The sequence below is a fragment of the Mustela nigripes genome, chromosome 1, assembly GCF_022355385.1.
Source record: "Mustela nigripes isolate SB6536 chromosome 1, MUSNIG.SB6536, whole genome shotgun sequence".
In the NCBI taxonomy this organism is placed as follows: Eukaryota; Metazoa; Chordata; class Mammalia; order Carnivora; family Mustelidae; genus Mustela; species Mustela nigripes.
This window is the reverse complement of record NC_081557.1, coordinates 150,315,632-150,343,501: the sequence shown is the minus strand read 5'-3', so window position 1 is coordinate 150,343,501 and position 27,870 is coordinate 150,315,632. Positions and strand designations below refer to the sequence as shown.

Here is a 27,870-nt window from a genome sequence, read left to right as displayed (position 1 = left end):
AGCTCAGTGGGTTAAGCCGCTGCCTTCGGCTCAGGTCATGATCTCAGGGTCCTGGGATCGAGTCCCGCATCGGTCTCTCTGCTCAGCAGGGAGCTTGCTTCCTCCTCTCTCTCTCTATGCCTGCCTCTCTGCCTACTTGTGATCTCTCTCTGTCAAATAAATAAATAAAATCTTTAAAAAAAAAAAAGAAGAAGAAGAAACTTGAGCGATTCTCAATATTTTGTCTCCCACAACATACCTGAGAAACAGTCTTCAATTCATTATGGCCATCAGTTCATCAGCACTCACTAAGATAATGACTTTTGATGGGATGTGTGGGGTATATCAAATTCTTGTGGTCAAATAATTAACTGGAAATAATTCCTCACCCTCAGATCATTCTGTTTCCTACCCAGTCACCCCCTACTTTAGAACACTTTGTCCTCATCACACATACCTTCGATATTATTGCTTTAGGAGCAGCTTGAGGATGGCTGCTTTTTTGTCTCATCCACTGGGATCATCTAAGTCACTACATGAAGTTTTTAGCCACTGTATGTTTTTGGAATAATTTATTGAATTAATGAAGTGTTTTTAATCAATTTATATTGACTATTTTTTTTTTAACCTCCCCACCCATGTTTCTAGTCTACATTACCCCAGTGAAAAGAAGCACTACCACTACCTCTGGATACCATTATTCCTATTTTACAGAATTTTAGAGTGACTTTTACACAGTCACAAAGCTAAAAACCAAGGTTCCAAGCCAGTGCTCATTTCATTATGTCACCAATATCTTTTAAAAAGCTCTATTTTTCATCATATACAAGGTCTTTTAATAATGTACATACTGAAAACATATAGGATAGAAATGAATTTAAAATATTTGCCACTTTTTTGATAAACACTTTGTGTATAAAAAGAACACATGACTGTTTTCTTATATAATGTTCCAGACATACTGAATCCATATAGAGAGAAGAGACAGTACTTATTAGGTTAGTATAACTCTTTATACTTCATTGAAAAATTTTATTAATCCTGAATATTTATGTCATGTCCAAGATTTTTCAGAGAAATCAATGTAGGGGAGGAAAAAATTGTATAAAAATTATATATTTTTAAATTAATAAAAGTACTTTGCAATTGAAAAAATATTACAATTTAAGTTAAAATACAATAGTATTTCTATAATAAGAGTAAAGGATACGAAAACCCATTTTTCTTAATATAATTTCTAATTCTGTAATTATATATCTATATTCACTGTGGATTTGCATCTGAGGACTGCTTGTTTATGCTAACTTGAGGAGTATGGTTTTCTCTGGTTAATGTCCCTAGGGTGGATTGTTACTGAGTCCTGTTACTAATATAGAGATGCTAAAGATTTTCCCCCCTGTTCATTTGCTTCTGTTTTGTGAGTATAGGGCAGAGGTACAAATGACTTGTGGCCTTAATTATAGGCTAACGTAGAAATATTTGTATACAGTGTATTGATTTTTCACCCAGAATGTTTTTCTAGCTTCTTAAAGCTCATTTTTGCCTTATAACATATCACTGAGCTAATGTGGCCTTTGCTTGTGGAAAGCCTTACAATAAAAACTTTTGTTTCTTGGGGCACCTGCGTGAACTCATCTGTTAAACATCTGTTAAACATGACCCTTCAGCTCAGGTCATGATCCCCAGGTCCTAGGATCGAGGCTGGCATCTAGCTCCCTGCTCTGCGGGAAGCCTACTTTTCCCTCTCCCTCTGTCTACCACTCCCTTTGCTTGTTCTCTCTCTCTCTCTGTCAAATAAATAAATGAAATCTTTTTTAAAAAAGTATGTATAAAAATAAACTTTTGCTTCTCGAAATCTTTTTTTTTTTAAAGTCAGCATTATCATAAGCCTTTTTTTTTTTTTTTAAGATTTTATTTACTTATTTGACAGAGAGAGATCACAAGTAGGCTGAGAGGCAGGCAGAGTGAGAGGGGAGAAGCAGGCTCGCTGGACCCTGGGATCATGACCTGAGCTGAAGGCAGAGGCTTTAATCCACTGAGCCACCCAGGAGCCCCTGCTTCTCGAAATCTTTAGTTAACATATTTTTCCTTTATAACCTTTATAACCTTTCATGTGCCATTATCATATCACACATTATGCTGAAATGATCCACATTTAGGTCTGTCTCTCCCAACTCCACTAGTCTAAATGTCCTTGGGAGCAGAAATTCGGTGTAAAAAATAGTGATGAGAGCAATGGCTGGCACATATTGTATGAATGACCAATACGTTTAATTTGAGTTTAATTCAACTATACTGTACTGACCACTTTTCTAGTGTTTATAAAACCCTATCTCATACCCAAAGTAATTTAAGTCTCAAGAAAACCCAAGAAAATGATGATTATCCTCAATCAATCTTACTGAACTTACCTTCTAAATATTTCCTGACTTGGACCACCCCTCATCTGTTGGTCTACGCAAACATTATCTCTGCCCTAGACTATGTTATAGTCCTCAACTTGTCTTCTAGTCCTCTTGTGTCCCTGGTAGTCTGTTCTCCAAATGGCCAGGGTTTTCCTTTCAAAATGTGAAACAGTTTACATAATTACTCTACTAATACTCCCCATTGGATTCTCATCCTATTTATAACAAAATTCAACGTAATTGTAATGGCTTACAAGGCTGGAATTCAGTGTTGTTCCAGATGTAGTTATCATAACCCACAGTAAGAAAGGTGTTTTGTATTGTGATTCCATGACAGCAAGGTCTTAACCTGAGTGGAAACCAAGAGTTGGGCACTTCACTGATGAAGTCATCCAGGCACCCCTCCCCACAACTACTTTCTGGTTTCATTTTCTGTACTCCTGCCTTTCCACTCTGCTCCAGTGTCCTGCCTCCTTGCTGTTCATTAACCATGCCAAGCAAGCTCCCCCATCAGGGTCTTTGCATTGCAGATTCTTCTGCCTTGACTATTTTTCCTCCAGATATCTATATGGCTTTCTCTATTACTTCATTCAAATCTTTGCTCAAATGTTATCAAATAAGCATCATCAAATGCCTATTATGTACTTTGTACAGTGTTAGACTCCGAAAAACAAAGATAGAATTTTTGTCCTGAAAACCTTGCCCCCAGTCTAGTGATAAGTAAAATGAGTAAATGTTGAGTGATAAGTTGTCCAAACTTTAAGTTAACTGATGCACGTAGAAAAAAGTTCAACTTAGCAGTGTGGGTTAGAGAAGGCTCCTGGAAGGACTAATATCTAAATAGAACCATGAAGGGTAAAGCAAGAAATATCCAAGTAAAAAAGACAGGCAGACAAAAGGGCTATGCAAAAATCCCAGGGTTAGAAGAGGTTTGGGAGAACTGCAAACATTTGGGGGTGACTCCATGAAGAAAAGTGAGAAGTGATTTGGCCCACTGGGCAGGAACAAGGCAAGGAAGGAGTGACTAAATGTTGTGAACATGTACTCTCTCCTGAGCATGAAGGAAAGTCATTCAAAACCAGCAAGCAGACAAATAGCATTATGAGATTTGAGCCTGTCTGTTTGCAAAATGAGACTGGAGTAGAAAAAAGGAAGACTGGGGGGGGGGGGGGGGGGTCAGGATGGGGAGAAGGGGGGTAGAGGGGGGGGGGGGGGGGGGGGGGGGGGCGCATAAGCCTGTAGTAACATAGGTTAGAATTGATGGTAGCCTGAGAGTAGATGTAGGTAAAAGATTAAAGAGATGTTCAGATGCTAAAACCAACATGAATTGTAAATGCTTAGATTTGGGGTTTAGGGTGGTAGAATTCAAGAATGAATTATAGCATGTAGTAGTTGGTTAGTAAATACTTGAATGAATGAAAAAGAAGGATTTATGAGTTGGACACTGGGTGATTAGTAGTGCAATCACTCAGCCTTTTTGATTAAAGAACCATTGAAAAATTTAATTTCCAGGGAATTGTAAAGAGAATTTCCATTTTCAAGACATGATTAATTTTTTTGATGGCATAAAGCTAATAAATTTGCAACCTAACGTCTGAGAAAGCTACAGAACAGAATGAAAAATAGAGAAATCTAAATTTAACTTTCTTGTAAGCCACTAGAGCATTATTTAATTAAACTTTTCTAGTTATACTTAGTTCACATTATAATTAAAATTTACATTGTTAACTTTCAAAGATTCCTCTGGTCACTTAGTGTGTGATGTCTCCAGACAACTCTAGTGCTTTTCGTGTATAACAAATTATAATACAGTGCTTTGCACATAGAAGTCCTCAAAAGAAATTTGCCAAATTACCTGGAAGGATATTTGTTATATATTCAGAATTTCTTCCTCCTGAATAAAGCAGATTATGAAACTCTTCCCAGATAATTAAGAGTGATAGCAAATGAAATGACTTGCCCAAGGTCACTCATCTTACTAGTGTCAAAGTCAACGGTGCTCTGAATCCCTTACTCTTTTCATTGTTCCTATCAAGAAATCTGTGGCTTATTCAAGAGGCTCAGAGATTCTTCTTGGTCACTTTGGCCAAAGACTAAATTTGATTATGAGATATGAATCTTATGTTCACTTTAATTGCAACACATAAGTCTCTCTATCCCTCTTCTTTAAAACCAAAGCATATAATGTTTTCTGTCCACAAATCGTTTTATTCTACTAAGAAATAAGTATCATTGAAGACGGAGAGAAAATCACAGTTTCTCTGTCGTATTTTTTCTTGCATCTATACAAATGAAACATACTTAAGCAAATGACAAAACTTGCTTTGAATACTATATAAATAGTTAGAATAGAGGTCTGGTCTTGGTTGCACATGAGAATTACCTGGGGAGCTTTCAACTACATGGATGCCTAGATCTCATTCCAGACCAATTAAATGAAAATCTCTGGGGATGCAGTTCAGGCATCAGCATTTTAAAAGGTCAGAGATGGCTTCAGTGTGCAACCATAGTTGAGAACTCGTGGGTGAAAGCACAACAAACAATCTGAGGGTTTCAGAGGAGAGGGGTGGGGGAGGGGGTAACAGGGTGATGGGTATTGAGAAGGAGACATGCTGTGATGAGCACTGGATGTTATATGTAACTAATGAATCATTGAACACTACATCAAAAACTAATGATAACTAATGAATCATTGAACACTACATCAAAAACTAATGATGTACTATACAGTGGCTAACTGAACATAATAAAAAATAAATTAAAAAAAAAAGCAAATAGCGCCTTTTGCTTAATAGTTGCTTCTTTTCCAACCACAAGGTGGCAGCATCACAATACAGTGCACATACTGACGCGGTGATGGAGTGGTTTTGGAAATTTGTGTCTGTAATATTAATTAATAGCATTTTGAGGGTTTCTCCAGCTGGAGAGAGCATTATTCACTCTTTCTCTTACTGTTCTTGGTGGCTTTGTTGACTAATAAAACTTTTAAGTATATTTAGTTCCACGGATTGGATTAGCAGGAACTATATTATAAGCTATAGTTGGTTGTGAAGAACATGGATTTTGTATTCATATGGATGTGGGTTTAAACACTGCCTCTTTAATCTCCTCGTGCTTTAGCTGTATGCCTAGAAAAGGAGGGTTGTTATAAGGACTAAATGAGATAATATATGAAAATATGACTGGTACCAGAATGAAGACCTCGGGGAGGCTACAGTGATCATGCTATGAAAGACCTGGGTACACAAAGTCCAGAAAAACTCGGGATGCAGTACATTTTTGTGTATGGTTTTTCTTTTCTGCATGTGGATCTCTTCTCTCTCTGTTAATTTGTCAGTTTCCACTAATAATTATACAATTGTATAATTGTATAATTACCTGCCTTCATTTTAAAGAACAAAGGCAATTCTTTTTTACTACACCTTTGTAAGTGGAAGGTACCATTAGCAATGGAAGCAGCTTCCTTTATTGCCAAGTTTCTGTAAGAAATTAGCCTTTGTTTACTCACAATTACTGTAGTTCTCTTCCCGAGCCTTGAATCTGTCTTCTCTAAGTCACCAGTGGCTCCCTACGTGCCATCTCCAAAGAAAACTATCATACATCTTTGCTATTTGAATAAGTCGACAACATTATCCTTCCTGACATGTTTACCCCTTGCCTTCTGTGGTGACACCACTCTTGTTCTCCGGTCTCCATTGCTGTTTGAGTTGTCTTTTCTTCTCTTAGAATTGTGAATCCCAGGAGGTCTCCTGTAGGTCTCCTACAGACCTAATTTCTTAGGGAATCTTATCTTTGACCACAGCCTTCATTTTAATTACCACAAATGACTCTCAAATCTAGGCATTTTCCCATAAAGTCATTCTGCATTCCGGATCTACAGCTCTAATACCACAGTCATTAAAAATGGCATCTCAAAATAACATGTCAAATTTTTAGATGGTTGTATCCACCATTAACACAAAACTACCACCTTCTCTTCCCCCTCATCACACCTTTCAATCCATGGCACTACTTTCCACCCAGAAGACTAAACCAGATCCATGGGAGTCATCTTATACTCATTGTTTGGCCCCCTTATAACCGAATTGTCAGACCTTATCAGTTCTTTACCACCTCCCACAAAACACTTCTTTTTTTTTTTTTTTAAAGATTTTATTTATTTATTTGACAGAGAGAGATCAGAAGCAGGCAGAGAGGCAGGCAGAGAGAGAGAGAGAAGGAAGCAGGCTCCCTGCTGAGCAGAGAGCCCAATGTGGGGCTCGATCCCAGGACCCTGGGATCATGACCCGAGCCGAAAGCAGCGGCTTAACCCACTGAGCCACCCAGGCGCCCCTCCCACAAAACACTTCTTAAAGGAGTGATTCCATCTCACAAGTCTTCTTTCTTACCTCACACTTACTCTGACACAGCACAGACTGACTTCTGTACCTGAGTAGTTCTTGTTAAGGTCACTCTGCTATGCCATTCATGCCTGCCTACCTGTCTTCCTTTCTGCTCTTACAGGATACCCCTGGGAGCCCTTCTTCTCAGGCTCTGCTTAGGGACCAAATGTAAGGCAACTTAGGAAAGGAAAATTAATCACATTAGTGTTCAGAGACAGATTTTATTAGCCTTTTATCCCCCACTGTGGAGTACTCTCAAGTCATCAGACTTTTAAAGGACATTTACTTCATTCTTAGTATTGGATTGTTTAATTTCCATTCAAGAGCACATAGTTCCTAAAACTTGCCTGAGAAAGTTTTAAAAAACCAATCAATAGTGCATTGCAAATGATCATTTGTCTACTTTTAGAAGGTACTGAAATTTTTGGTAATTGGAAACCAAGTCATTTGTTACTGCATACTAAAGTTACATAGAGAATCAATGTAATTTTTAGTCAGCTCTTTTGATAATTGTGCATATTGCTGTTATGCTTCTATTAATTTGGAAGATTGTTGGTAAGATTGTTGTTAAGCAACTATTGAGCTTTGCTGTGGATAATGAACTGTTCTTGGTGCTACAGGGATATAAAGTTTTAGAAAAAATAAAATATACTAAACAGTGTCATTGGTCAAAAGGTTGTAAAAAGGTACATATTTAGTGCAACATAAAAATTACTCCATCTAAATATTTATTTTCCACTCAGGAGCTTAAAATATTAAGAATTTCTATTCATCAACAATTTAAAATACATTTAGAAAAGTTATTCTATACGTATAGATTCAAGGAAATATAAAATTTTGCACATTTCTTTAAATGGATTTTCTGATTTAATTTTATACCAAAATCTACCCTTCTTGTTTGAAGCATTACGATGAATCCTGCATCTTTTCACATTCCCCAAGCTGCAAAAGTCAATATGAAAAGACAAAGCAAATTTCCGTAGGAAATAATATCAAGTTCTTGATCCAGCTGCCGAATTAATAGAGAATGAACACATTGAAAAAAAATGCTATTTAAAACCTTCAAATGAGGCATTTTCAACAAGACAGCAGAACACAGAAAAAGTGGAACAAAACCATATTGTATGCCTAATCAGGACAACAGATGCAGAAAACAAACACTAACGTGATGATTGTCATATGGTTCTGAACATGACTGATCCAGAAACGATGTTAAATCAGAGCTCAAAAATGGATAGAAAAAACAACACTGCATGACTTAGATTTCTCATATCTGGTTCTCATCTCTTTTAAGATTCACATGTATAGAGGTCTTGATGTTGTCTAAGATATTTTGACTAAAACAATCAGGATGCAAGTGTTGACTGCTTGATGATATTTGCCAGGTCTAGCTACTTGTGTAGACTGACAGAAAATTGGAACAGAAGTCAGAGTGGCAGGCTCAAATTTGTCACTAATGAAAATCTTTTTGTTAAGTGTTGAATTATTCAACTTAACATTTCTGCAACCCAGAAGAATTCCCCCATCCCATCTTTTCCCGTAAGAGATAATGCATTTTATTCCTAACTCTGCCACCAATTAACTTTATGACTATGGACAAATCACCTGGGCTGTTTTTATATTCTCCTTTGCAATTTGCATAAGGGTGGCACTTGATAGTCTCTAAACTTTCTTCCATCACTAACATTCTGTGATGCTGTTGAAGACAGGGTTATTTTGAAGACTAAGGAAAGAATAAATTTACACATTTTACTTAATTAAGTATTACTTAAATATATGACATAAAATGAAGTCACAAGAGAGCAAATTGTACCTTGGGGGAATCAATTAGGAATTTGAATAATACTGATGAAAGAGATCTCTTCAGCAAGAAATCATGCCTGAAGGCAAGAGCTTGAAAGAATGCCAACAGAATCCATATTGCTCAATCCCAATTTTACTGTACTCTTTTACATGCTTTCTGGAAAAAGCCATACTTTATAAATAAGTTTTACATTTTTAAAACTGAAGAAAAAGAAAGGAAAATGCTGACATGATGTCTTAGAGCAAGAAAGGGTGTACAGCTGCCATTGTTGAGAATCCAGTAATAGAAAATGTTACAATTTTGTTATTTATTGCATCCTCTAATTACTGTATACCTGTGATCATCGATAAGCCATGTCATAACATTGCTACGAGGGGTGCTCACATAATTATTCTCCAAACACTTGTGACAGTGAAGGGCCTGAGATCTGTTAGTAACTATAAGGACAACAAGCACGAACTGAGACATGCTGTCACCCTATTGGCTTGTGTTTCTATTTCTTGTTTTAGGAACATGATTACTTTAAACATAGATGCATTATCCCTTATTTTAAGTTAGTCTCTATTACCATTTGTTCTGAACTGTTCTTTAAACTGGGTTTTAATTTAAAAATTCCATTGTCAATTAGTGATATGACTTCAAGATATTTTTAAAGGAATTCTTTTGAATCTTTGTTTTCTGATCTAACAATTATTTAAAAGGGCATATATAAAAAGCCTAGCACATAGCATCTTCTCAGAGAAAAAAAAGTGTCTTCTTCCCCTAATTAGATAGAGAACAGTGTTCTTGGTTTATTAAACTCTCAAAGATAGTTGGGAAAGTAGATTTGAGAGCATTATAACCGTCTTTGTGTGCATGTGAGTGCGTGCGTGTGTGCGTTCATGTGTGTGTGTGTGTGTGTGTGAGACAATGTGTTCTGCAGTTCCTTTTTTGAAAATTTATATACAATATCCATATTGGTTTTGAAGACATTTCTTTTATATTGTTCCACTTTTTCTAGGTGCTATCTGATACTGAAGTCTTCCATCAAGGATCTGTCTGGATCTTTCTGGGTGTGGTGACAGTTTTGAGGTTTGAAAACCTTTATGGGGCTCAAAATCATGCTTTGTATTATGCCCTTCTGGTGCCTTAGAAGCCAAGATCTTCATTTGTTTCGTTTACAAGAAATAGAGAATCACTTCCTCTTTCTGAAACTCTCTGATCACTTGACTGCTATAGCATTGCAATGTTTTCATTATCCATGTATTTCTTTAAATGTTCCTTGTTTCCTTTCTTCTCCTTCTTCTGCTTCTCATCCTCCTTCTCCATCTTAGCTTACTTCCCTTCCTCTAGTCACCCTTTAAACCTTCGTGTCACAGGGGTCCATTTTGGACCTTTACTCTTCCTACCTGCATTCACTCTATGGGTGACCTCAGGCACTGTCATGATTTGCTGAAAGTCTCAAATCTATATATCTCTAGCCAACAGCATTCCTGTGATCTCAGATCATCTATTTAATTCTTAAATAAACATCTCTGCCCACATAGCACTTGGCTTATCTTTCTACCAATCTCATTTTCCTTTTAACGTTCTCTGTTTCTTTAGATGGCTCCATAAACACCATCATTGTCCAGTTACTTGACTTAGAAATATGGGAATCATTCTTCTTTATCTAATGGTGTCTACATTAGATAAAAAATAAAATTCTACCAATTTGGTTTGTTATCATTTATTAATTATTCTTAAATCTGTACTTTCTATCCATCTTTACCTTCCCTGCCCTGGTCAGACCTTTTATCTTCTAGATCATGCATTAGGTCTCTAACCCTTCTCTTTGGTTTCTGTGGTGTCTTTCTTCAGTCCAGCCATAGATTTGTTCATGCCATTCTCTTAAATTCTTCAGTGACTTCTCCTCCCCTTCAGGAAGAAGTCTTTGCTCCGTATCGTGGTACCCAAGAGCATCCTTGACATAGTCTTGGTCTGACCCATCTTCTCTAGGCACAGCTCTTATCTCTTGGCACTTCTGACCACATATGTTATATGTTGCTATCGTAGAATTGATTCCAGTTCTCTCTGCATGTGTGTGTACCTGTAGAAAGGAACGTGCATCTACTACCACCACTGCTAAGTTTTCTAGGTACTGTGCCCTTGGCCTGGAGTCATCTTTTTCTTCTTCTCCTTTCTTTTTGACAACATCTCACACATCCTTTGCTCATGAACTAGTACAGATGTAATCTACTTCAAGAAGCAAAAGGTTTTCCTGGCATTTTGTTAGGATTTCTCTCCTCTATTCCCATATATATATGCATATATTTTTTATCATATTGTGTATTAATTTTCTGTTTTATATAAGTCTTACCCCACTAAATTGTGAGCTTCTTGAGGTCAACAGCCATATTATTCAGTCTTGAAGTTTCAATTTCTAAAATAGTCTGGGACACATTAGGTTCCAAGCCCTTAACTGAATGAATGAATGTAATAAATGAATACGTTGATCCTAATAACTCATTGTGAATATATATCTGTTCATATGTTGTCTCATTTAATTGAAATGATTTGTGCATGTGTATGTAATAACATCAATATAAAACACATCTATATTAAGTTATTGTTTATGTAATCCATTGGAATTCATGGCTAAGCCTCTGCCTTCAGCTTAGGTCATGATCTCAGGGTCCTGAGATCAAGCCCCACATCAGGCTCTCTGCTCAGCAGGGAGCCTGCTTCCCCCCTCTCTCTCTGCCTGCTTCTCTGCCTATTTGTCATCTCTGTCTGTCAAATAAGTAAATAAAATCTTAAAAAAAAAAAAAACCGTGCAAGTCACAATCTCTAATAACATTCCATATATTATCCTTAATTTCATTTTATCCTTAATTTTCTCACATCTCAAATTATTCTAATCTACAAAATTCTCCTAAAATATTCTCTGGAGCACTTCCCTTATCCCCACTCCTCATTTCTTTTTTATTTAGATTGTTACTTGGGCAAAGAGAATCCTTCCTGTTTAATAAGGAGAGGGGGAGGGAACAACCGAGCAACAAAACACCAGCTTCTCTTTAGAAGGAAGTATTATGGGCAATTGCATCTAATGATCACTATCCAAGCGCATATATATGTATGTTTGAATAGGACATTACTTTCTTTAAATTATTGGTCGATTCCTCTTTTATGTTATTATGTGGAGGCATCTATATGTGAATGTACCCTTCCACTGCAGGTGATTACATCCCTTCCTTAAAACAAAATAAAACAAAACAGAACTCTGAACATGTAGCTCTTGCAGGCAACCTATAAAGCAAGTATGTCTTACAGCCCTATTGGTATTTTGAAAGGAAAATTCTTGGGCTCAGTACTTTTTCTCTGTAGTTTGTTTGTGGCTAGATTCTATGACTTCATGCTTATGCATTACCAACAGCTGTAAGATGAAGATCCAAGGAAAGCCTCTCTCAAAATAGTTTTGTTGCAAAGAGAAAATGGCATTTATGCACTTTGGCAGAAACTGTACTCTGAGCCATGTTCAATTTTGAAACTTGAATGGAAAAATCCACCCCATGGAGAAGTAAACCACATAGGATCCCGAGCTGAGTCTATCGTTAGAATAAGAAAGAGGCACCTGTTGATGGACATCTAGGTTCTTTCCATAGTTTGGCTATTGTGGACATTGCTGCTATAAACATTCGGGTGCATGTGTCCCTTTGGATCACTACATTTGTATCTTTAGGGTAAATACCCAATAGTGCAATTGCTGGGTCATAGGGCAGTTCTATTGTAAACCTGGTGATTCACAGACCTGTACCCCTGGGGATAAAAATATATGTTTATAAAAAATAAAAAATTAAAAAAAAAAAAAAAAAAAAAAGAAAGAGGCACCAACAAGGCATAGAGCTCTGGGGACATCTGAGAGCTTATGCATGCTGTGTCTGGCAGGGGACTTCCACACGACAATACACATGTTCAAGAAGGCAAAGCAGGAAACATGCCCTTGGCAAAGTGTCTTTACATAACAGAATTTGGCTTTGTATTAGCCTACTTAGATGACAGTTTCACAAATTAAAACAAAACAAAACAAACAACAACAACAAAACCCACGTTTTTTAAATTGATTTACTCATTACATCATAATATTCCTTTAATTTGGGAATCCTTTATAGTTTGGATTAGAAGCTTCTGCCTTAGTCAGGTCCTAAAGACAGTGTCTCATCTCCCAGTCCCCTCCTCTTTATGTAGTCAGTGTTTCTGTGTTCTCACTAGCGTCATGGGGTAGGGAGGGGTCTCATTTTGCTTAGTTCTTTCAGTAAAGACTACTCACCCAGCCACGTGTGAATCACAGTAGCTGGTTTAAAGCCTTTTGCCTCAGCAGCAATTCCAGGTGTTAAAGGAATGTGTCTGGCCGCATCAGTAGTTATTTCTCAAAAAATTCAGTGTTGTGCTAAGTTGCCCCACCCCAACTGGGAAAAGTTTTCTGTTTTCATACCCAATTACCTCCGTAATATGTGAGGCTGCCCAGCACATCAGGGATAGAATGAATATGTTTGTCCTGATTCAGGTTACCAGAGGTTCTAAATGTAGTAAAGAAGGCATACTTTAGTAGTAAGGTGCTGCTGATGGCCAACAACCTCCAACCGAAGGCAGGACCTATCTCTGAACGTCTTGTCCTAAGCCTTCCTATGATAGTCGTTTCTGAGGGATGCATGTCCTCAGAGGCCCAAGTCACTCTACTGAGTAATTCTTTTAGTTTATTACAACAATTTTTGCTTTTGGAGTGTAAGACAGGATGAACTGTAGGGTGCCCTGTCCTGTGGCACCAGAAATTGGCAGCTCTTCTTTCATTCAATCCTTTGCTAGCCAGTGGAGCTCCTCAGCCCCTTCTCTATCTACTTTATGGTGATGTATTTTCCAAGAGATTATTTTTTTCTTTCCCTGTCACTTGGTCTTAAGTAGACCTACCTTAGGTCATCATGATAGATCTCCTCTATCAGGAGATCTATTCCTCTTCATCAGGTAGAAGAAGTCAGGGAATCTATCTGAGACTCTCCTTCCTGGAAGGTACCTGGATTGGTGAAAAATCTCTACTTTTCCATCTCCGAACTCTTTATAGCAGAGGAATGCTGACTCCCTAAGTCAGACTGAAGGCCTTGTGATTTCATGTCTCCCAAGTGGCCTTCAGGGGTTTACGGTGATCCACTTCAGTAGACAACTAGCAGAGTCTTCAGTCTGAGGGGGAAAATATCATTTAAATATAAAATAATGGTATTTTTATGATGCTTCACCAAAAAAAAGGTAGATTGTATCTAAATCTGTCTTTATACTAAGAACTTGTACTGTGGTCTGTTGAGAGGAGTCAAAGACTCTTCTTCAGGAGGGTCCAAAAGTGGAACAAAACCTTATTAGTGGGGAATAGTTTTGGTAGGGTTCTGTTATCTAGGAAGTAAATGGGGGAAATAGCTTCTGAGTCTTTGTAAGCAAATACCTTGTTTGCTTTTTAAAGACTAGCTGTTAGTTGCTTAGACTTGGGTTTTGAATCAGGTTTGGGAGCTGAGCTCTCAGTTTGAATTCTGCTGCAGTAAATATAAGCATGTATTTGGTCAGTAATATATATCAGCATATAAATGAACCCTTCATAAGTCTGTGGGGAAATTTTAACTTCTGCACTACTGCAATTACCCATAATTTATGTGATCATCCCCCAAATCAATGAATAGCAAGGGAGTCCCACATGCTGGAAGAGTTTGGTTATATTTGAGTTATCACACAAAGTTTATTGTTTGTTTTTATTCTGCAGCCTCCACCTCAGATTTATGACAAACAATTGGATGAAAGAGAACACACCATTGAAGAATGGAAAGGTGACTCTACCACTTAAATATACATTTTGCTTTGTTGAAGCCCAGAAATCGTCTTTGAGGCATCTCCCTTTAAAGCAATTTAGTAACAGATTATTTCATAATCACTATCCTTATACCAATTTGAAAGCTCTCAAAACTTTATCTGTCTTTTCATACTAATAACAATATTGCATTTACTCAAGAATGAAAGGAATTAATTACTAACACATTTTAAAATAGTACCAATTGTCAAAGTATTTGTCATGGTGAAGGGCAAGCTTCAATTCAAAATTTCAGAATGACACATTCCATGTTCATACATAAAATTATCACATAAAATAAACAAAATTATGTCTAAGATAGCTTTAGACATTAGAAAATATAAGATAGTTAATATATAAGATAAGAGAGTTAATATATGAATTCATTTACTTCATTTATAGGACTTGAAAATTTAAATAGAAAAAAATATATATTTAAATGGTTTATTTATCCTTCAAAGTAAGAAAATAATGAATAAACACATTAGTTCATTTTTTTTCACCAGAATTCTCCCAAGCACATAACATGGTCAAGATTACATGCAGGATGAAATAAACAGGAAACTATGAAGAGTTGTTAAACTAATATAAATAACTACAGAGTAGAATAAATATGAAAAACTAAATGCAGATCATAACAAACCATTAGGTTAAAATGAGGAGGAACATAAATGGAATATCTGAAGAAAAGAAATATTTTAGCTGCTTTGAAGGAATTAATCACTATAAGTTGGGGAGGAAAAACAGGAAAATACTAGGGACATATGGGGAAGACAAAGGGTAGAAATGGTCAAAAAATTTTATAATGATAGCAAAGAGATTTCTCTAGTCAAGGGGTTCTGTTGGAGAATATGGAAAAATGAATATATTCTATTTGTATGTATTCACATAAATAGTGTACCAAAGTAAATTAAATTGCTAAATGATAGACAGAAAAGACTTGATTTGATCTAATAAGGACCAGAAGTTACTCTTAAGGGTTTGTGTGTAAGTAGCTACTAGGATATAAATATTACTTGAGGATGAACATGGACTAAATTGGAAACTGGAAAAACAAATACTTGTAAAGACAATGATTATATAAGTTGCAACCTGTTGCCAAGCAAGAGTAAGTAGCCCTGAGTTTTAGTTAAAAGGGGAAAATTAAAAGAAAGAAGATATACATGTTTAACTCTAGCAAAGAAAAAACTAGATATGGTTGCCAGTTTGGGAATAAATGCAATAATTGTTATGACTTTGGGTTTAACCAAGTTTGGTTTTAGAAACCGAAGATTTGAGACAAGCAAAAAATGAAAAACGAAGAAAGAGTTGGAAAATTATTGGGAAGCAGTAGTTTAAAGTCAGGAGGGTGTATGTCTTAGGGAGTGAATATAGAAGAAATACGGTAGCTCAAAACTGAGCCATTAAATAAAGTTCTTAAGAGATAAAGTTAGATGGCACTAGAAATTCCCCAAAGAATTCAGAACCAAGTAAAATGTGTATTCTTCACACATTTGTTTGGTCAAATGCTTTATTGAGCACTTAGTTTTGCTGGGTTCTGTGATATTAGAAGAGTAAAAGAATCCCAATTGATTTGCAATGTGATTTGCAATTGATTTGCATGTGATGTGGTTTACTCAGTCACATCAAAATGTTATTATTTCTCATCAACTAGTAAATTTACACTGCATATTAAAAAGAAATTTGTTTTTTATGACACTGATATTTGTTTCTTACAGAACTTATCTACAAAGAAGTAATGAATTCAGAAGAAAAGACTAAAAACGGTGTTGTAAAAGGACAACCATCTCCTTCAGGTACTCACTCTCAGTGAATAACTGATAAAGCAGTACTTGCATTTGTTTTGTTTTGTTTTGTTTTTTTGGCCTTGAGGAGGAATCGCAGCCAATAACATTGCTAATAGAGCATGTGAACTAATATCTCATGATTATTTCTGTCCTGTGACTTTCCTTTTTTTTTTTTTTTTAAAGATTTTATTTATTTGTCAGGGACAGCGAGAGCACAAGCAGGGAGAGCAGCAGGCAGAGGGAGAAGCAGGCTCCCTGCTGAGCAAGGAGCCCACTGCAGTCTGGATACCAGGACCCTGGGATCATGACCTGAGCTGAAGGCAGATGCTTAACCCACTGAGCAGCCCATGAGTCCTCTCTAGTGATTTTCATTCCATTCCTTTTGATATTTAGTGTGGCATTCATTCTAATTCTGATTATGATGACTAGCACAAGAGTTCTTTCAGAATTATTTTAAGATAAGGTGTATCTTGAAGAAATGTTAACGTGAGCTTGTTAAAGGATAACTGCTTCTCATCAAAACACAGCCATCATATGCTCTACCACATCAGTGTAGAGGTCAGGAATCTCTCCAGCCAAAACCTCTTTCCTCAGTCACTCCAGTGTTGCAACTCTTCGCAAGGCTGATATGACAGTACTTAAAGCATCTGCTAGTACGGGTTCTGATTAAAGTCAGCATGGAAAATCTCTCAGTTTGCCATCTACAGAGTCAAACACACATTTGTATATAAATTGTACATATTTTGCTGATCCTAATAATGTGCTTTAAGATTACCTGAGATAATTTACTTACCACCAATGCTAATATATTTTTCCTAAGACCTATGTTCTAAATGTAAAAAATATATATATATATAAAGAGTTTTAGAAAGTGTGATAGCTTATCTCTAGCTTTAAACTACACTCAACTCATGCTGGCAAGAATGTAAGACTGCAAATGATTAGTTGTTTAGAGGAAATTGGATTTGGTGCCCTACCTTTGATAAAAAAATTTTCCTCGTGCCCTTTAAATTGTTCCAGGAAAAAAATGTAGGATGAATTAATCAATTCTTCATACTGATACTACTCTTTGAATAGCTGGTTTGCACCCAAATCACTATAATGCCCAAACAGATACAATTCAGTTATGACATGTTTTTTGCATTTGAATCAAGCCCAATTCTATTACAAGTCTTTCCGTCCCTCAAAGAAAGTAAAGGCAATCCCTGGGGTTGTCTGCCCGCCCTGCTCATTCATTCCTCATCCAGATTTATACAGGTCTGTAGAAGTCATGCCAGACTTATCTGTATGCTCTGTCTGTTGCTGATTAGGGAGCCCAAAGACCAAATCTAACAGACTCAAGACACCACCTGCTAAGGCAGAAAGGCTCCTTGTTTTAAGCATTTCCATAATGACCAGAACATGTTTTTCTCTGATCATTAAGCAGTCAAAATACCAAAAAAAAAAAAAAAAAAGTCAAAATACAAGATCCAGTGAAGGTGAAGTAGGAGCTCAGGTTAGGACTAGACCAATTTTTTTTGCAAGGTCTCTTCTATTTATTTTAATTCAAGGTATTATTTATTCATCTTCCTTCCTTTTTTCAGACAGCTTGGGATCATACCACCCACTTCAGGACATCACAACTTCTGCTTGTTTCCTCTTCCTTTTTCCCTCAGCCCCAACCGGGTCTCCACAACAGTTCATCTGTGATGACATAAAATCCACAATTTTCTTTTCAGTACTTTCACAACACTTCCACAAAAATCCTATTCTCATGCCTCATTTTATGCCAACCGTACAGTTCAGGGAAGGCAAAAAGAGACTGAGGATGGTACAAGTGAGATTAATTATTCATTAAAGGGATGGGATGTGTGGTCTGTCATGCAAAGAAACTTCTAAATATTGATAAGGGAATGCAGTTTGTATATAGTCAAGGCGTAAGTCTTTAATCATTAAAACCATAATTCTTATACAAAAAGAAAGTGAGTACATGTCGAAATTTCCTTTAACTCATCAATGAGGGAAATGGCCAGTTGGCAAAGGTAGTTTAATGAAGATATGAGTAATTAGGATTTATGTGGTCTGTGAGAAAAAGATTACTGAGATAAGATCACCAAATTAAAACAAAAATCACAAATGTCCTACAGGACAATGAAACCTATCTTTGTGGTTATTTTTTCTATGAGGCAGAAAAAAATGATAGTTTATTAGTTTTTTATAGGTTTACATTGCTGTAAAACTTCTAATCAATTATGTATATTAAGTCAAACAAAGTTATGTTTCACAAAACAGTCAAATGGCCCTTAGGTGGGCATTTTACAAAAGGCTCAAGTGTGATATTTAAAGGCTGCATAGTAATTTTTCTTCTAATCCCACATGTTGGATATTCTGAATAGTATCTAAAAGTTAATCACATATACAACTGTGTCCTCTGAATAGGGGGCCAATGTCTTGACCAAGTAAATCCTTAAGTTTGTAAGAAGTACATTTAAGATGAATAAAACCAAAGACTAGTTTATATAACAGTTTGTTATTTCTGGAGGGGCTGGAAAATAAAGCCATTCTACTAAATTATTTAATGATAAATATAACCTAGTCTTAGATAATTAAAACATTGGGCCAGGGTGTATGAAATTGTTGCCAATTCAGATTCAATTTATTTAAAATCAAACACATCATTCCATTTAGATTCACCCCCACACACACACCCAGGAGTAAATTTTTCTTTCATTTTTTCCATTTATTAATGGGAGCTCTATTTTCTCAGCCTCCCAGTCTGAAACCCTGACTGACCTTTTACTCCATCTTTATATGATCTCTGACAGTCACTTTTTACATCCTAAAAATTCTGCTTGCTGGATGTCTCAATCTAATCACTACCAACCTTTGCCATTAACACCACTATGATTAAAGTTTTCCTGAAGTAATCTGTGTGACTTTAGTCTCTACCTAAGTTGATCTTTAAAGACTAGAAGTTGGAAATGCCACTGATAAGTGCACTCCAGTGGCTTTGCCTTGTGAACGGTTTAAGCCTACTAACCCTTTCCTGACACTGATGGCCCTCTTAATATATGCCCAGTTTTTCCACCTTTCACGTTACACCTATTGTAGGTTCCTATATTACCAATATTTTACTTTATTGGACCCCTGCCTTTTAGAAAGCTGCACCTTCTAAATTGTTCTCTTATCAAGTACTACCATTTCCCAAAATATTTTTCATATCTGTCCTAAAGGACTTTTCATATTTCTCAAAGAATGAGTCAAGTATCAAGTATGTGCATTGTTGTTATTGGTTTGGCACCTGCTCATGCTTCAGATAAAGGTTTGCTTTCAGATGGTTATTTGGTTATTTATTTATTCTGGAAAATGCATATTCCTAAATTTTTTGTGGTCTTGTTTATTGTGTTAATGATTAATATGCCACTGAAAATATGCCTTTAGGACTTACATACAAGGGAGAAGCCTGAGCCATTTTTTTTTTTAACCATTATAACTACCCATAACTGTCATGAAATATCTACCTTTTACATGTGCCCTAAATTATAGTTGACTGGCTTAACCAATTTGTAGTTAAAATGATGTGGGTTCAATGTTTCACTACCTGACTTGAAAGGAGAATATTCATGGCTTAATTTTGAGAAATCATACATATACTATGTATCACATGATATAATGATGTATGATGTAATTGTATGCATCGTGTAGAAGCATAGGCCACCTTTATGCGGGGGCTGACTACTAGCTCCTGAGAGCCAGTTGTTTATATCTCTCCCAACTCTAAGTTTTTTAATCTTGTTTTAGTAGCTTGGTATCCACCATGCAGGATTTAAGATATGGAAATTGGCTGACTCTACAAATCAGGGCAATTTTTTTCTCCCTGGAAAGCCAGGTATTGATTTTTTATGGACACACCCCTGTGTGTGTGTGTGTGTTTGTGTGTGTGTGTGCACACACATGTACGCATGTGCATGCATGCACACATAGTATGGATATATGCAGTAGATGGTGCTGGAAAAAAAGCAATTACTAAGAAAATTTGAAAAGTCAGCTTTTTTGCATTCTTCATTGTATTCAACTTTCTTCATTACTGTTTGCATATCATATTTTATTTTGTAAAGAGCTAGGATGAAGTGATATTACAACATAGACTTCCTTATTATTAAGTCATGGCAACACTAGGAACCTGACAGCAAGAGAATAAGTTAAAGCAGTTTCCAGTGACAAATTGTTCTAATACCCAAATTCATGTTTTAGTGATACCTTTAAAATATAAATAGGAAGTTAAGTGTGCATTTGAAGAACAATATATAGGCTTGAAATTTATTGATGGAATTGTTGTATATCAATAAGAAATAAATCTAAACTTCAGATATGTTTCTAAATAAATAATTGTACTCCCCTCTGCTATCTGATTTCACTTGCATAATGATTTATTTCCGAGAATAACATGGCTGCTTGCTTTCTGAATTGATTTGTAAAGACTGCTAAGGGAAAAGTAGTCCAAGTATAGAAATTAATTTTCTTCTAAAGCATTTGTTATAAAATATTAGAGCTAGAACAAATATAGGAGTTCATCTAATCCAAAATTTCTTAGCCTGTTCACTACCCCTGTTCCACCCAAGAAGTAAGCCTCCCATAAATAACAATGACTCACCAAAATAAAGATGCTTAGCATCAGGATGGGTAGAGATTTTTCAGAGTCTCTAAATGGCAGATACAATTTTCTAGGTGACTTTAATAGACAACACCACCCGACACCACCATGACTCACCATATTCCATACGCTATGGCAGTGTGCTGTTAAAAATCAGAGTCAATGATCTAGTCCAGTAATTACTATTTTTTATTTAAAAATCTTAACCCCAAACAAGTTGAGAGTCAAGATGATGCGTAAAAAGAAGGGAATATATCTCAGTGATTTTTTAAAACTTTAATATTTCTTCTATTTCTCTGTGTGTACTTTTTGTATGTGAATGGGTCAGGAAAATAATTTTCTTTTAAAAAGCTGAACATTTTGGGACGCCTGGGTAGTTGACCTGGTTAAGCATCTGCTTTCAGCCTGGGTCATGGTCCTGGGGTCCTGCGATCAGGTCCTGCCTTGGTCTCCCTCATCAGTGGGGAAACTGCTTCACTTTCTGTCACTCCCCTGCTTGTGCTCTGTCCCTCTCTCTTTTTCTCTCACTCTTTCTCTCTGGCAAATAAATAAATAAAATCTTTTAAAAAAATACAGAACATTTTCCCTGAAATAATGAATATCTTTTGGCTACACATAGAAATATGTATAGAAATATGTTTAGAAAATTTCATTAGCATAATGTCTTTTCACGAAAGCTTTTTTTTTTTTTTTGTCACATAGAGTTGAAAGTAAGCTACTGTTCCTCATTTGCAAACCTATTACTATTTTCAGTTACTTTTAATAACATTTTAAGTGACAAAAATTTTAATGCTTTATTAATGGCAAATTTTTAAAAATGCATTTCTCTACTGGTCTCTGAAAAAAAATATATAGAAGGAAGGGGTATTTATCACTGCTAGGGTATCCTGGGTAAGTTGACATTATAATCAAATTCAAGTCAGTTCCATTAATTTAAGGGATTTTCATAAACTGTTTGGCAGTAAATTAGCAATTTGAAGCCAAGGTCCATGTCTTGATTCTTCTATTTGTGCTTGGTTTTATGGTTTATGAAGTTTATTTATTACCCACATAAAAAGAGACCTGAAAGGACCATCCAACAAAGCCAGAGTGGCTGCAGTCAAGAGGGTATTTGTTATAGTGGAATGGAAGAAGTCATATAGAAGCAAAGTTTTTTATGCAATAGTGAGGGACTGATTGATGTTTTACAGCCTTCTTTTTTAAAGGACTGATCAATGGCATTTGCTAATTTCCATGGTGTAATTATTCTTATTGTGACCAATTTCAAGCTGCTGCTGTGACACCAGTGAAGGCAGAGTTGGAAAGAGATGCTGGTGCTCGTACTTGGCTCCCAGAAGCCACTGAATTCAGCTCTAGCACACTGCTGGCAGTACATGTGATCGCCATCGCAGCACTTCACAGAGAGGACCCACTCTCATACAACAGGCAGTTGTAATGGGAATTTTATAGGGGAAACATTAGAAGAAAAGATCTTTCTTAATGAATCTGTGCTATAAAAATTAGGAACAACAGTCTTTTTGAAACCATAGAAATACAGCTGATAAAGATTCTGAACTTTGAATAATTGAATACTAACTGTAATTTGCTTTCAACATTGATACAATAAAGGCAGGACCATTCCTTATAGAAGATAGCCAGCTGGTGAACAGAGGGAGAAGAAAGACAATGCTAACAAAATTATTTCCTTCAGCCAAAAATAGGTTAGCAGTTTCACTAGTTTTCATAGAAGGGAGAAACTTGCTTTCCCTCACAAAACCTATCTAGAGGAGTACACACAAAAGAGACTCAGTGCTTTGTTAAACTGGTTACTTATTCTGTGCTGGACAGTAGAGATTGAGGAAGAGAGGAGAAATGGTGACGTGTGATGAAAGAAGTAAGAAGCAGCAAGGGAAACAAATATGAGGTAATCATGTAGTGAAACTCTGTGTAATAATGAGATGACTTACATGGCATAACACCTAGAATGTTTCACAAATGTGTCGACAATATGCTGCTTATTAAAATAGCTGCAGTGGGAGTGCTGTGCAGTTTATAAGCATAATCTGCAGCATGATCCCTTCCATAGGAAGAGTTTATTAAGCACTACTTTCAGTTTTGCTGCCTTCATTCAGTATTATTTATAGATATAAATTTGTTTTTCTGGGGAAATGTCATCAATGTTCTTGGTATCAGTTTTCTAGATGCCACTGTTGTAGGTTTCTGTTTATTTGTAAAAATCAAATTGTGTTCTTAGAAGAGAGCCTTGTCTCAGCTAGTTTCTATCTCACTCTTGAGTCAATATTCAACTTTAACTGTGACAATCATATCGTGTCCACATAACCAACTTCAGCCAGAAAAGGAGAAAAACCTTAGCTCAAGGGAAGACCAGCACTATTATGTAGAGATACTTTTAAATAGTTTTTGATTTGTATTATGCCAGAACTTTACTTTAAAACTTCAAACTGATGATTTTGTCACAATTTAAATAAAGCACGCTAACTAAAATCTTCCTCGTTAACATGAGCAGTTTAATTATGACACTCTGAATCAGATGTATATGTCTTCATTTGATCCATTTGGTCTCCGATCCATTGACACTGAGATTTCCTATTTATTCAGTCACTTGTAATTCTGTATATTAGCAATGATGGAGCACGGGATGTGGTACATACATGAATTTTGGAACACTGAAAAAATTTAAATTAAATTAAGAAAATTCTATTTAAAATGATATCAAAAAGAATAAAATACAAACAAATTTAACAAAAAAAAGTGCAAACCCTCTACTCTGAAAACTACAGAACATTGTTGAAAGAAATTAGACCTAAATAATGAAAAGACATTCCATCCATTCACTGATTAGATTTAATGTTGTTATGATGACAATACTCTCCAAATTGATCTACAGATTGAACACAATATCCATCAGTCACAGCTGCCTTTTTCTTTGCTGAAATTGACAGTCTGTTCTTAAAATTCACATGGAAATACAGGGGATACAGAATAACCAAAACAATATTGAAAAAAAACTCCACAAATTTAGAGGATTCACACTTCCTGATTTCAAAATCTACCACAAAGCTGCAATGCTTACAACAGTGTGTTATTTGTCTATACGTATACATATAAAAATAAAATTGAGAGTCCCTTATATTTATGGTCTATTGATTTGTTGCAAGGATTTCAAGACAGCCCCATGCAAAGAATTGTCTTTCAATGAATGGTACTAGGACATCTAGATATTCACATGCAAAAGAATGAAGATGAACTCCTACTTCATTTGGTACATAAGAATGGATTAAAAATGGATCATAGAGTGAAGTGTAAAAGCTAAAATTTTAAAACTCTTACAAGAAAACATAGGAGTAAATTTTCATGATCTTGACTTAGGAAATGATTTCTTAGATATGACACTAAATGCACAATGGCAAAAGGAAAAAAATAGGTAAATTCAACTTCATCAAAATTAAAAATATGTGTGCTTCAAAAGACACCATCAAGAAAGTGAAAAGACAATCCATAGGATAGGAGGAAAACATTTGAAAATCTTGTGTAATAAGAAACTTGTGTCCTGAATACATAAAGAACTCTTGCAATTCAATAATAAGAATAAAATAACACAATTAAAAATGGCAATAGGATCTGAATTGACATTTTTGCAATGGCCAAAAAGCACATGAAAAGATACCCAACATCATTAGCCATTAGGCAAATACAAATAAAACCACAATGAAATACCATTTACCATACTCGAGGATGGCCACAATAAAAGAGATGATGAGGAGTTCCAGAGAGGGTAAGAGAAAACTGGTGGGAATGTAAACCGGTGTAGTCACTTTATTCCTCAAATGTTAAACTGCGATCTGCCGACTCCACTCTTTAGGTATTTAACCAAGAGAAAGAAAAACTTGTACATGAAAGTTCATAACAACATTATTCATAAAAGCCAAAAATAAGAACATCTTAAATGTCTGTCAAATGCCCATCAACTAGTAAATAGGTAAACAAAAGGGGGATACCCAATACAGTGGAACATTATTCAGGACTAAAAAGGGATAAAGTATTACTACATGCTACAGCATGAATGAACCTTGTAAACAATGTGCTATGTGAAAGAAGCCAGTCACAAAAGATCATGTACGATTCCGTTTCTAAAGTAAGTCCAGAACAGGCAGCTTTATAGACAAAGTGCGTTAGTCGTTGTCTATGGCTGGTGGATAAGTAAGAAATAGAGTGCTGTTGGGGTGATGAAAATCTCACAAAATTGATTGTGATAATGGTTGCACAACTTTGTGAATATCCTAAAAGTGAATGAATTATACAAATTAAATTTGTGAATTACATCTCAATAAAGCTGTTACAAAAAGATATATAGGCAATATTTCATATTTTAAATAAAAACTAAATCTAAATGATAGTATCATAATTTTATTTTTTAATTTTTTAAAAGATTTTATTTATTTGAGAGAGAGAGGATGAGAGAGAGAGCACAAGAGTGGGTAGGGTCAGAGGGAGAAGCAGATGCCCCGCTGAGCAGAGAGCCTGACGTGGGACTTGATCCAGGGACTCCAGGATCATGACCTGAGCTGAAGGCAGTTGCTTAACCAACTGAGCCACCTAGGCATCCCAGTATCATAATATTAAAGATTTTATTTATTTATTTGACAGAGAGAGAGATCACAAGTAGGCAGAGAGGCAGGCAGAGAGAGAGGGGAAACAGGTTTCCTGCTGAGCAAAGAGCGCGATGCAGGGCTTGATCCCAGGACCCTGAGATCATGACCTGAGCCAAAGGCAGAGGCTTTAACCCACTGAGCCATCCAGGTGCCCCTCATTTTTTTAAAAATATTTTATGCCAGTATCATAATTTTAAAGTCCTACATAGTATGGGGATATGTCATCCAAGAGATGAATGGATGTATGAGCAAAACCATCGCATTCTGTCAGCCCACAATTGTTTGAGACTTGTGTCTAGTTTTAATCTCTACCCTTTAATAAGGATGTGGAAAATTGAAGATTTTGAGCAGTCAATCATAGTGATGCTAAATTATTACTGACCAAAATTTATGAAAACATATAGGATTTTGGTATCAATATAATTTAATCCAAATTATGGAGTGAAGGACAGACCTGGACACTTGGGCTATGTAAGGAAGTCAAAGGTTGTCTCCCAGTATATGAAATTTACTAGTATATGTCAGGAAAAGAAATGAACTAGCTTTGCACCATATCTATAAAGGATACAATTAGGTAAAGTTGGAATAAACTGAAGCCAGGGAACCTTTACATAACACATTATTCTGATAATAAGACTATTTATAGGAAGATGATAACAAGAGCTTTCATAGTCTAGAGACATTTAAGATTAGGAGATATTAAACTATTTTTAGTTTAAAGAACTACATACTTTAGCTTAAGGAACATGAAAAATGCATAAGTTCTTTTGTATATAAAATAACAGGATACAAAATAATATATACTAAACGACCACAATTAGAAAAACTTCATAGCAAAAACACTAGAGAGGGGCGCCTGGGTGGCTCAGTGGGTTAAGCCGCTGCCTTCGGCTCAGGTCATGATCTCAGAGTCCTGGGATCGAGTCCCACATCGGGCTCTCTGCTCAGCAGGGAGCCTGCTTCCTCCTCTCTCTCTGCCTGCCTCTCTGCCTACTTGTGATCTCTCTCTGTCAAATAAATAAATAAAATCTTAAAAAAAAAAAAACACTAGAGAGACATATACCCAAAGTTTAGTAGTTATTATGTATTTGAGGATCAGTGCCAATTGTCTTTTTTTATTCTTTCAGATTCCCCATAATTTATATAAATATGTTTATAATTAACAAATAAAAGTTTAAAATACTTATGAAATACATATGATTTTGCTTAGCTTATGTTTATGGGTCCTCTCCACATTTTGTCACATTTTCATAGGGAAGAGATGTCTACCCAAAGAGCAAAGAAACTATTTTAACCTCTCCACTTCATAGATCTTTATAATGCCTCTGGCTTACCTGTCCTTTGTAGTTCTCAAAGACATAACTCAACAAGTATTACTGAGTGATTACCCTGAGCAAGTTTCTTCTCAGAGTTTCAAAATCTTTATATTCCCACAGGGCACATAAATAAAATAGTTTTTCAAATTAATTTGATAATTCAAAACTTTTGTTTGTAGATCACTAGGTAAGCAATCCTACTAGAAAGTAAACACACAATCAAAAAGTGTGCTCTATTGTATCTGAGACTTGTAAATTTTACTATTAGGTGACGGGGTGTGGGCCTATTCTTATTGATTTTGAGGGGTGTTCTCTGAACCTTAATCTCACAAAACAAACTGAGGGTTGTTGGGGAGAGGGGGTTTGGGAGAAGGGGGTGGTATTGTGGACATTGGGGAGGGTATGTGTTTTGGTGAGTGCTGTGAAGTGTGTAAACCTGGTGATTCACAGACCTGTACCCCTGGGGATAAAAATATATGTTTATAAAAAATAAAAAATATAAAAAAATATATATATGATGATTTTTTTCTAGAAAACAAGGAAATGAAATTAATAAACAGAATTAGGGGTCCATGTATGAACAATGGTCATGATGGTCATAAGACTGAAAAATACCAGTAAGAATATTTTTCCCTGCAACATTTAAGCTGTAGGAATATATTTTATATTAAGGAAAAAAATTGGATTTAGGGGCGCCTGGGTGGCTCAGAGGGTTAAAGCCTCTGCCTTCGGCTCAAGTCGTGATCCCAGGGTTCTGGGTTCGAGCCCCACATCAGGCTCTCCACTCAGCAGGGAGCCTGCTTCCCCCTCTCTCTCTGCCTGCCTCTCTGCCTACTTGTGATCTCTGTCTTTCAAATAAATAAGTAAAATCTTTAAAAAAATATATGATGAAGAAGATGGGATTGGGAGGGAGACAAAACATAAGTGACTCTTAATCTCACAAAACAAACTGAGGGTTGCTGGGAGGGAGGGGGTTTGGGAGAAGGGGGTGGGATTATGGACATTGGGGAGGGTATGTGCTTTGGTGAGTGCTGTGAAGTGTGTAAACCTGGTGATTCACAGACCTG

General features: G+C 36.1%; 1 protein-coding gene across 12 annotated transcripts in view; it reads left to right on the top strand.

Moving 5' to 3' along the window:
* Positions 1-27,870, top strand: part of MAPK10 (mitogen-activated protein kinase 10) — a 593,666-nt gene that overhangs the window by 559,901 nt on the left and 5,895 nt on the right. For all 12 annotated transcript variants that reach the window (XM_059375288.1, XM_059375259.1, XM_059375269.1 and 9 more), the window contains 2 exons: positions 14,332-14,395; positions 16,134-16,211. In XM_059375288.1, coding sequence (XP_059231271.1) covers positions 14,332-14,395; positions 16,134-16,211 — 142 coding nt within the window. The remainder of the gene's footprint in view (positions 1-14,331; positions 14,396-16,133; positions 16,212-27,870) is intronic.